This window comes from Micrasema longulum, unplaced genomic scaffold (genome assembly GCF_059751315.1).
Source record: "Micrasema longulum isolate JH-2025_06_02 unplaced genomic scaffold, ASM5975131v1 h1tg001143l, whole genome shotgun sequence".
In the NCBI taxonomy this organism is placed as follows: Eukaryota; Metazoa; Arthropoda; class Insecta; order Trichoptera; family Brachycentridae; genus Micrasema; species Micrasema longulum.
In genome coordinates, this window is record NW_028278331.1 from 307,940 (window position 1) to 320,013 (window position 12,074).

The 12,074-nt window shown below is 33.2% G+C and overlaps 1 protein-coding gene across 1 annotated transcript in view; it reads left to right on the forward strand.

The window, feature by feature from the left end:
* The first annotated feature begins 1,190 nt into the window (after nt 1-1,190).
* Nucleotides 1,191-12,074, forward strand: part of LOC148276811 (lachesin-like) — a 53,681-nt gene continuing 42,797 nt past the window's right edge. Inside the window, exons 1-2 of the mRNA XM_088233715.1 lie at nt 1,191-1,377; nt 2,190-2,345. Coding sequence (XP_088089841.1) covers nt 1,320-1,377; nt 2,190-2,345 — 214 coding nt within the window. The 5' untranslated portion in view covers nt 1,191-1,319. The remainder of the gene's footprint in view (nt 1,378-2,189; nt 2,346-12,074) is intronic.

Consider the following 12,074-nt stretch of genomic DNA (forward strand, 5'->3'; position numbering starts at 1 on the left):
CTACAAAGTCGGCAGTCTCATTCTTAGCCCTATGTATTTTATTTACTGCCGGACTCTGTATGTGGGTGCGGATTACGGTTTGGTGATGGTTATTGTGTCGCGCATTAAGTTGAATAACTATTTTGTTTGATCTACGAGACTCGCTAAAAGGATCGCATCCATTTTTTTTCTTTTAAATTAAAATTAATAATAATTTCGTAATATTATACACACAAAAGCACTTTACCTCTGATGTCTAGGAATATACGATAACAGTGTTTCGAGTATGTCCAAATGCTTGCAGACTGTCTGGATTTTCTCCCTAGGGAGTTTTTCATATTTCAATTTATTTCAACTGAAAGGGGGAACATTTTTGAAAAGGAAGTTTGGAAGTAGGCATTTACAGGGCTTATGACCTATCATTGGCTGGTTTGAGTGGCCATTTTACAAACTGTGTAACATTTACCATTCTGGTTATGTTTGAACATCCACATTTCTTCAATTTTTCCATCTGTTGACTTTTTTAAAGTAAAAGAGCTGAAACCTTTATCATGTATGTGAGATTCATCCGGCTGAACCAATTCACCTACTAGGCAACGCCTGAAAACAATTTTCTTTTTTTAAATATAATAATAATATTTAAGTCAGCAGATGGAAGAGTTGAGGAAATGTTGATGTTCAAACAAAAGCAGAATAGTGAATGTTACACAGTGTTTAAAGTGGCCACTCAAACCAGCCGATTACAGGTCATTACCCCTGTAAATGCCTAAACCTATATATTTCCTTCTCAAAAATGATTTACCTCTCTGTTGCAACAAATTAAAATATTTAATAACATTAAAATAAAAATCTTATGTGGTTCACACTCATCATTCTCTTTCCATACCCAAAGGTGCATAGGGCATTGCATCGGTACATCAATCAGACTTACGCTTCAGTTGCCAGTCCACGGACCATGAAATATTTAGGTGTAAAACACCTTTTTGAATAAAAATTTCATGTCCACCAATCGAACCTGAGACCTCTTGCATGGTAGGTGAACGCGCTGAACACTACGCCACGAGGCAGACAGAGGTGTGACGGACGGATGTGGATAAAGATCATTTGAAATAAAGCAAAAACATTTGAATCACAAATTTTAAAAAGGGTTTGCAGAAGGGTGTGTAACATTTTTGATTTATCGAATGCAGGTAGCGTGGGTTCGCGTGGACACGCAGACCATCCTCAGCATCCATCACAACATAATATCGCAGAACCCGCGCATCAGCCTCTCGTACAACGACCACAGGTCCTGGTACCTGCACATCAAGAACGTCCAGGAGGGGGACAGGGGCTGGTACATGTGCCAGGTCAACACGGACCCCATGAGGTCCCGCCAGGGGTACTTGCAAGTAGTAGGTGAGGTCAAACTCTTTTTTCATATGGCGGATTATACTTCTTATTAAATGGATTTGTTTTTTTTTTTAAAAAGAATTTATAAAAAAATCATGAAAATCAGCATGTTATTGACTGTTATCGCCGACTGTTACATGCTAGAATATTTGGCACTTTAAGCCTCATTAAATCGGCCCTCCGGGAATCGTTTGATCAGGATCTTGGACGACTAGAAGTAAAGCTCTTTTAAATCTCACAATTTATTCGTTTTTTGTTTGGAGCAATCGAAATGTATTATATAAAAATGATATTAAATATGTGTATATAACCACTTACAGACTTTTCTATGACTACCGGTTCCGAGACGTACCTGTCTCATCGACACTTCACTAATTTAACAAAATGAACCTTTCGCCCTCAATTCGGATATGATTTGTCATGTTAGCTTAGTTAAAATGAAAGTTGTTTAAGTTTCGCATAAAATGGTACAGCGCCCTGAGTGTAATTTTTACAAAAATGGCGCTTAATAAATCAGCCAAATAATAATACTACATTGTAGCCATATTCACCTATTTTTGGGACATTACTTTCGAATCCATACTTTTTCTGTATCCAGCAGTTTGTTATATTCATAATAAGGAAAATACAGCGGGGTAAATTTAAATCATACCGTATTTGTCGAGTTCAAGAACGTGCGATTTGTAAATCAATCTGACGCGTATTGTACATATGGACATTTTACGAATACAAAATTGAAAAAGCTTCGCTAATCACAATTGTAAAGTGTAAATATGTGATATTCTTCTGAAATTGGAGGGTGATTTGTGCTTCAACAGTGCCTCCAGCTATTATCGACAACAAGACGTCTACAGACCTCGTGGTGCGCGAGGGGAGTAACGTGACGCTGGTGTGTAAGGCGGCGGGCTACCCCGAGCCGTACGTCATGTGGAGGAGGGAGGACGGGGAGGACATCAACTACAACGGAGATAACGGTACGTTCACTATTACCTAGTTTTTAGGTATGGATCATTTCATTCTAGAAATCACTAGAATTTTTTATCGATTTTAATTGAACAGGTGTTGACCTATTTTTGTTGTAATACGCAAATTTTCGAACATGTATTAACTTTGATGTAAATTTTCACATAAATTCTGTGCGTGCACGCAAATATCATTAAAAGATGTTCGAGTGCCACAGTTTTAAATAGTGTATTTGTTGCACAAAAATCCATAGTTAAAATCATACTCAGAGTCCCGATACAGACATCTACTGAAGAAATATTCCACAAATCACAACTTACGACACCAAAGCAATTATTCGCTAAGAGAACAATTACTAACAAATTCAAAAACTATTATTACTCAAATGAAAGACATAATCCCTACAATATATCACATACAAATAATATGATCACTAGATTCTCAACACAAAGACCACTTAAACAAATACAAACTAATACTACTTTCGGACATAGGGAGTTTGAGTATTAATCAATTAAAATCTATTACCCACTTCCACTTTCTATGAAAACAATTAGTAAAGAGAAAATGTTTAAAAAGGTTATAAAGAAATGGATAGTGGAGCTGAGTAGAAGTAAAATGGATTGTCTCATTCGCCCGACCCAATACGGAATCAACTGCTGTATAGCTTATGTTATGTTTTAGTTCTTTCATTGTGCGTTTTGTAATATAATAAAGAAGTACATAAATTATTTTTTAACATTAATACGTAGTATTTTAAACTGTCTGAATATTTCGTTAATTATCTTTGTTTATTTAGTCTTCTTTGTTTATTCTCAATTGTAAAAATATTTTTTTTAAAGTATATTGCTAAGTGTCCTCGGCTCGGGTAACCCCAGTGAGGTAACATTATTCATAGTTTATAATGGAAACAAAATAACAAATAAATAAATAATTATCGGAATTACATGTTCCGAATCAAAATCAGCGCGCGGGTACGCTCAGTGGTGCACGTGTGCAAATACTTATATTTTATTTATTTATTTACCTAAAACTTCGACCTTTTTTGATAATGTGTCACAGCGCAAATTTATTCCTATACCTGTCTCCGTTCTCTCACTAAATTTAATCCTGTTCCGTTCGCACCCACATTAAGTTTTAAAAAACAATTGGATAGTTATTATTTGTCACCTGGTGTAAGTGTCCGCTTTGAACTCGATATAAGTACATTTTAATGGCATATCGATTTCGGTACAACACGCATCGTTAATTATAAACTATAAATAATAAAAAACAAACAAAAAAAATTACTTTGTTAAAGAAAACGAAGATACCAACAGTGTGGACTTTTGCCGCAATTTTTCACATGAATAAAAAATCTTCAAAAAAGCCAGTTCATTCACTCGATTTCCTGATTAATCCATTCGCGCAGTGACATTACAAGATTTTAATATATCCGCTGTCGGGAACCAGCTCAGGCTTTGCCAGCTCACTTTGCATTTTTTTGTACGCAAGTCCAAACTTTATGAAACAAAAATTTTGTGTTGACTTGGTTCGAATAATTCATTATCACAGACCTATATCACCACAATTATCATATAAAAACTGAAACATTATAATATTTTAAAAAGCAAATATGGCACATCAATATGGTAAGCAGCAAATAGTTTTTAATAAAAGTATTTAAGAAAGAGGAAAAAGAAGTTCATATTTTCGAAAAATCATCGAGAAGTTTCCTACTCACATCCCGCCGCTAATATTAATCGTGTATTGCTTATAGCGCCTGCCCTTAGACCAATTTTGATACAAAAAAAAATACCTCATCGTTAAGCAAGCAAATTTTTAAAAATCAGCTAGAAAGTTTCTTTTTCACACTTCTGACCATTTTTTCACTCAGTTTGATGTTTTGTGTAATGCTGCTAAAATAAAACTTTTTTACCCCTATATATTCATTGAATTAAATCATTTAAAATAAATATAAATTTATTATTACACACTCACCCTGTCCATAAACCCACCCTTACACCCATATACACTAACACACATATTCACATATTTACCAAAACCACACTCCACTCACTTACACATGCATCCTCACTCGAAAAAACTCGCACACATGCACTTCTATGAATAATGATCTAACATAACTGGATTTTTATAATTGTATTTATGTGGAAAACTGATTTGGCTTTATTTAATGTTTTTTATAATGTTGTGTATATTTTTTTGTATTGCTGTTAAACAACAGAAAACTAATAAACAACAGAAAAACTTCTGAATAAACAAAATAGAAAACATGTAAAATAATAATCACTATTAAACAATCACTAAAAACAGAAATAAAATCTGGTATGTTTGAGAATACTTAATTTATTATTCCCTTATTTATTATTTTAGGTCCTCAAATTTTTTTCTTCTCTTAAAAATGCAATTTAAATGACATTTTTTATCTTGATTAATTTTTCATAAAAAACATAATTGTTTTTTTTCTAGAATTGTTATTTCTGTTAATTCAAATAAATCATATTGAAACTCTTTCAGATTATCGATTATAATTCCACATTTTGACATTATATTTTACTGTTATAGTGCACACTGGAACCTCATTTTGTACGATTTCAAATTCAATTAATAATGTTTTGGAACATTCATTTAACGATTCTTGATCTTCTTTTTCACGTGTCATGTTGGGTCCCCCCCTCCCCCCCCGACGTTGACGACCACTCGGGAGAGAGCTTCCCTATCCTAACCAGTGCAAAACAGCTCCTCCACAGTTCTAATCCTGGTCCATGCTCGGATATTTCGAAGCCAGGAAAGCTGTTTTCCTCTCTCTACGCCCCTCATGACCCTTCTACGTCCCTCATGACAAGCTGAAGTATGACGTATTATAAATGGTGGCCAAAATATGATATCTTACGGAGCCTGACGATGGTGAAAAGTTCTCTATTAGTATTGGCTCTACGTAATACTTCATTGTTGGTTATCATATCGGTCCAAGATATTCTCAACATTCTACGATGGATCCACATTTCAAATGCTTCAAAGCGGTTTATAATATTAACTTTAAGAGTCCACGTCTCTACACCGTACATTAAAATAGACCATATATAACATTTGACGATTCGTTGTCTCAGCTACCGAGCTTTTACCTTCAAGTTTTGAGGTAGATACATCGATATGTACCTAAGGCTTATGTGCCGCACAGTATACATATCTACGGATTAAAATTTAAACGTACATATAGATCTTCACAGGTCGCAGTGACGTCAGGATCTTGTATGTATAGTACTAACCCCTACCTTCGATAATAAGAATAACATAAAATACATTATATGTTTATTAGCATATAGCAGCATCTAGCTGTTCTGTTTGAAAACTTGGGGTAATTACAGGTATATGTACGACCATACCGCCTTTGAGATTTCGTAAAAATATTGCCAATATGAAAAATAAATATTATTTTCTTTCCGCATTTTTTCCCATCTTCTGAAGAGCATTTATCGACATATCGATAAAGCCAGTTTTATGATACGTAGGTTGATAAATATATGGACGGAAAATTAACTATGCAGTCATAGGAACTGTCAAATGTCGTATAAAAGTCGTGTTAAAGTCAGGAGTTTTTGCTTTAATTGCAATTTAATGAAATTTTTTATCATTTTAAAGTAGCTGATTTTCATCACGGTAGCCTATTTAAAATACGAAATAAAAATATTTTTATTTCAATTTTGCATTGAACGCGGAGTTAAGTTTTGGCGACACTTATTGGTAGAATATAATCATACTGTGACGTCTAAGATATCGTAACAAGAACACGTATCAACAGGTCGGTAGAGCATACCGAGGTAGATAGATATAGTAGGTAAGTTAAGTATATCTTTCTTTAAAGGAATAACCCGCTAAGCCTCTCTTTTGAGTCTTGTCAGCAGGTGGGATTGAAAGGCATAGAAGGAGGTAATAGAAAATACACCACAACACCCAGACCAATTGAGAAAAAAATCTTTCGTGGATTTTTTTCTTGCAACTGGCAAGAATCGAACCCGCGACGCCAGTTTCACAATTGGCCGTCTAACCATCTGCGCCACGGCGCCTGTCTTATGAGAAGTCAAAAATTATGTTCAATTTTATCTACAAAGTAAAATTTAGTTTTCTGTATCAAAAATATAAACGTTTACATACTTTTTTTCTAAACATTTTAAATTACAGGTTATTGACGAAGATGCTTCGAGTCTTTACACAAATATACAAATTTTCGTACGTAAATATCGATGTTAGTTTATACCGTCTCGATATGTACCGATGAAGACAGCGTTCATAATCGTGACGCTGGTGTTCTCAGGTCGTATCTACATCTCTACACATGCATTAAGTATATTTAAGCTTTAGATATTCGTCTTCTTTGTGCTGACTAATTTAAGAAAAAACAGTTTCGCTCTTTAAAATCTACTAGTTGTTTTATATTTTCAACGAGTTCTCCAGTCAGCGGATTAATAGTAGCGGTAATGATTGTGAAAACAATAAAATGTATGTACAAAATGCAAACATTACAGACGGCCAATTTACTTTATTGTGATTTGCCCGAAATAGTTCCCGCGTTTTGGTGTCAGACTGAGAACTCGCCAACCAAAGTAATATTTAAGAAATATTAAAAATTCATGCGATGAAATATGATAAATTGACTCGGTCGAGAGTTGACCATTGGATAATTTCCTTTTATAATATAATTGTGTTTTTGATTTGCTAACGCGATAAAGCTGCGGTGTTCTGTTATTCAAAAAGTCGAAGGTTATTCTACGGCAATGTGTAGAGGATTAGTAATTATTACTTTCTATTCTGGCCTTGAAACGTCAAAACTCATCATCAGAAAAGCTTTCCTCGGTATGTTCCAGTCACGAGTACTGCTCTGTATTATACTCGCGCAACTTACTCGTTCTGACCATCCGGTGAAAATATTCGGTTTCCCCGAAATAGTTATGAATATTTTATAGCTACCGCGACCCGATGTTTACTTCAGCTCCGACTTTTCGATTCCATTCTCAAACTTCACACACGAGACACGATAAAGAACAAAGTGAATTATTATAAATGAATTAATTCTAATTTATACAAAAGCATTTAATTTAATGTATTCCTTATTTGATTAACGTTTAAATACAAAAACATACTGGCGTAATAAAAATAATGACGATCACCTAAATAACGTGTGTATTAATTTTTTAAAAATTAAAACAGCTCATACTGACTAAATTTTATTTAAATATTACTTAAGAAAAATTAAGAGAAAACAATGTAGAATTCTAGAAATTTGCTGGGTTAAGTGGCCACTTCAAAGTGTGTCACATTCATCATTCTACCTATGTTTGAACATTTGTATCTCTTCAATTCATCCATCTGTTAATTTTTGCAAATTAAAGATCTGAAACATTTATTGATGTTGGTGAAATTCATCTGACTGAATTATTCCACCTACATAATACTGTCTGAATTTTTTTTTTAATTTTTTACATTTCTCGGACCAGCTGATTTATTAAACACTATTTTAAGTTTGTCCAAATGTTTGAAGACAAATAATGAATTTCACTCCATAGTTGAGTTTATGTGAATTCAAGTAAACCAGCCAATCACATGTCATAATCCCCGTAAATAGGCTGAAGGTTGGGCTTATCTAGAGACCAATATACGTATACCGTAATGAGTTAGAAACTAGCTTAAATATATCTTCTCTTCAAGACCGTCGAAATAAATCCGACCTAGTAGTCCTATTTATAATGCACAACCACTCTTTGATGCACCTGAACTGCTCACATAACAACTATAAAATTAAATATCCCAACTAGAAACCTCTGAAAAATAGACTCTTTTATACCAATAACCATAGAACTGACTATGGTTTTCATTCCCCTATGCCCAGAATTCTTAGGTCTGCCAACAAACATACCAGTCTTGATTTCTTTGATAACAAGTTGTCTTCTTTCAAACGATCACTGAATCTAATTCAATTATAAACACCTCTCTCCCGCTTCCACTCCCACCAAGTTTACCATCTACCATTGTGTCTTTCTGCTTTCCATTACAATAATATTCTTTGTATAAATACTCGTATGTCCTTAAACATGCGCTTTGGACGTACATATAAATAAATAAATGCTTTGAATTTCGTATTTCTTTATCTCAGTTGTCCTCCAATCTTAATAACTCCTTAGCTGGTGAAATCCAGTCGTCGTCTGTCAACATGTGGACCAATTCATAATAAAGTTTTTTTGACAAAAGCGTATTATTTTATGCAAATGAATGTTAACATATTACAGTAGAGAGAAATACCATTTTAAAGAAGAGAATTTAAAAGTCTAGGTATCCAAAGGGTTTATGACCTGTCATTGGCTGGTTGAAGTAGCCACGTTACACACTGTGTAACATTCACCATTCTGCCTACATTCGAACATCTATATTCCTTCGATACTTCCATCTGTTGACATTGGTGAAGTTAAAGAGCTAAAACCTTTATTGTTGCAGGCGAGATTCTTATGATTTAATTATTTCACCCACATAATAGACACGCCTGAAAGTATTTTCAAATTTTTATACTTCTTCTTGGACCAGGTGGATTTATCTACAATGTTTTGAGTTTGTCCAATTTGTTGTAGACAAGGACTGAATTTGACTCCCTAGGGATCTGTCTATATTAACTGATATTACAACAGAGAGGTAGAACATGTTAGTGAAGGAAATGTTGAAGTCTGGGCATCCACATGGCTTATAAAATGTCATTGGCTGATAACCTGTCTTCTCTAAAATGTTCTTCCTCTCTGTTCTAATATGTTGATATTGACAGCTTCCTAGGGGGTTGAATCCAGTCCATGTCTACAAAAATGTAGACAAACTCAAAACATTGTTGGTTAATGAATGTACTTAAATATGATGTAATAACTTATATTTACATATAAGTTATTAATTAAAAAATACTCGGTACACTTCCACTTATTTGTTTGACCAATTAGCGCTTTTGCTTTCTAATGGGAGCATCTTCAGACTGGAAATGTGTGAAAAAAATAAGTGGAAGTGTACCGAGTATTTTTTAATTAATGACTTATATGTAGTTATAACAGCATTATAATGGAATTCCATCAAGAATTGTTATTAAATAATTAAAATCAAAGAATGTGCTCATATTTATTATGCATGTGTAAAAAAACTAAAAAGAAATCAAAATGCAATCTTATTTTCAAATAATAAATCACATTGAACTTTGTTTATACATGGAAAAAGCGAAGTAAATGAATTTGACCTAAAACAATAAGTTAGGGTGGAGAACTTCCTGTTAATCGATGAAATGGCTCCCTGCATAGAACCTCCGAGTGAGTTATTACGTATGAAGGTAATCTGAATAATATGTTGATGGTGTAACCTTAAGGTTTTGAACTTTAACCGTCACGAAATGCTAAATACTAGTTCTGCACAGTTACCTATTCCTAGCAGCATTTACCTACCTACTATACTCACCTCACAGGCACACAGTACACGGCGCGGCGCGGCGGCGGCACGCGACTCCGCGGACGCAGTCAGCAGACTGAGATGCAAACGTTATAAAATTGTGGCAATTACTTATTTATTTTAAATGAATGTTCATAAAAAAATATTGTTTTAACGTAGCTGTGCAAAAAGCAGCCAGTCTACGATTTGGGGAAAAAAATATATATTTAGTGCAGTAAGGTCAATTCTATGTTCTCCCATAAACAGCCAGGCCGCTTTCATACAAAAACTGTCGTAATCACCTTCTGGAAATAGTTTTGATCACTAAAACGACATTTCTAAATTTGTAGAGAATACCCTACACTATAATTTTTTGCCGCATAGATGCTCATGGGAAGATCAATGCCTCTAGAAATCTAGTTCTCTTAAAAAAATTGAGGAAGATAAATACTGTACCTCAGAGGCAGATGGATGCAAATCCAGAATTTGATGAAACGACATTTTGATTTTCGTATTCAGTTTATGACCATGTCCATTTATTTTGAAGAAATGCAAGTCTTATAACAAAAGAACCAATGTATTGAGATATTAAAAATACAAATGAATATTATAAATTATTAGAAATCACTTAGAGAACGCAGATTCTTTAGGCTTGAGTTGAACATTTGACGTTTGGATTTGCATCCGAGTGCCACTGAGGTACAGAATATATAAATATTTTAACTTTATAAATTCATTAATTAAAAAATGTATGTAATCAAAAACATGTTTTAATACAGAACTTCACCACAGAAAGTTTAAATGTGGTATCATTTAATGTTAGATCTGGCTGTTTTCTGCAAAATACATTTTAGTTTTTGTTGTCAGCCAGACTTCATAAAATCACCAAAATTCCTTTAACGCATAATTAAATTATTTTTAAAGTTATTTTAACAAATTAATTAAATGATAATTAACAATTAGGTACCTAAATTAAAATGTAAAATATCATGTTCAATATTAAATGACATAATATACATAAGAGTTTTACAAGGGTTAGCTGTTTTCTGCGAAATTGTCAGTTTAGGTTGTGTACTTAGCCAGACTTTAAAAATCATTGAAACTTGTCAAATATTATACATATAATGTAAATTACATCGTTAATTTATTATTTGTTGGTTAAGAAAAACGAATGTATGTATTCTTTATTATTTGTCAAAAAAAAACAGTCCAGTTGAATTGAATTATTCACTTTTTTCACAAAAGTGTTATTATCTCCTATTCTATTTTTGCTGGTGGTTTTATGCATAACTACGTTCATTTGTTCTTAATCTAGTCGTGGTTATGTCAATAAAGAATATGATTCAGGTTCGGCGGTTCAAGGATTCGTCGCAACTTAAATTTAATTTCCTTTTTTTTTTTTTACAATATTCATAAGAGGTAAAACAGAATATTTAAAAAATAAAGGATAATTACATTGCAATGAAATACATGTTAATAGTAAATATAGTAAACGAAAAAATTCCACAAAGGCATGGGCTGTTCTTGGATATACATGAAAATGTTAATGAATTTTTGCTCTTATAATAAATAGACAGTTATAATATTTTTGTGTAACAAAAGAAAGAGAAAATGAAATTTTCTGTAAAAGATTATATGTTTTTTTTTAATAGTAATAAAAAAGGAAATAAAAAATACAAAACAAAACATAAAAATATTTCTTATTATTAAAGAGCAACAAAATATATCATAGAAAAAAAGAGTTCGTATCTTAAGTTTGAATCCGGGATAGTTCGTGCTTTTTAAAAGATAGAAAATTTTGAAAGTTTGGAATTAATTAAATATTATCAGTAAAAAAATAATTAAAAAATTTTGGGCCTATAAAATACGCATGTCTCTGTGCGAGCCTCGTTTTACAATGTGGTATTTCTAACACACGATTTAATGCATTATCATTAAGCATTATGGACAAAATCAAGAAAGGGGTGTTGCGTTGGTTTAGACATGTAGGGTGAATGGACAGCGAAAGATTGGCTAAAAGGATCTACGATGCGAATGTTGATGAATGCAGAAAACGATGAAGACCTAGAAAGACATGGCACGGTCAAATCCAACAAATACTTGAAGATGGAAATGTCAAGAGTGGAAATAATCGGCGTGCGTGCGTGAGAAGATGTATAAATGTAGAGGAAGCGAGGTCTCTATGCAAAGTCAGAGGAAGACGGGGAAGCGGCGGCGGAGTGAAAGTTTGTTTTTTTGTTTATTTAATGCAATTTAAAAAAGGCAAATATTACAATTTTTCATCATCAAAC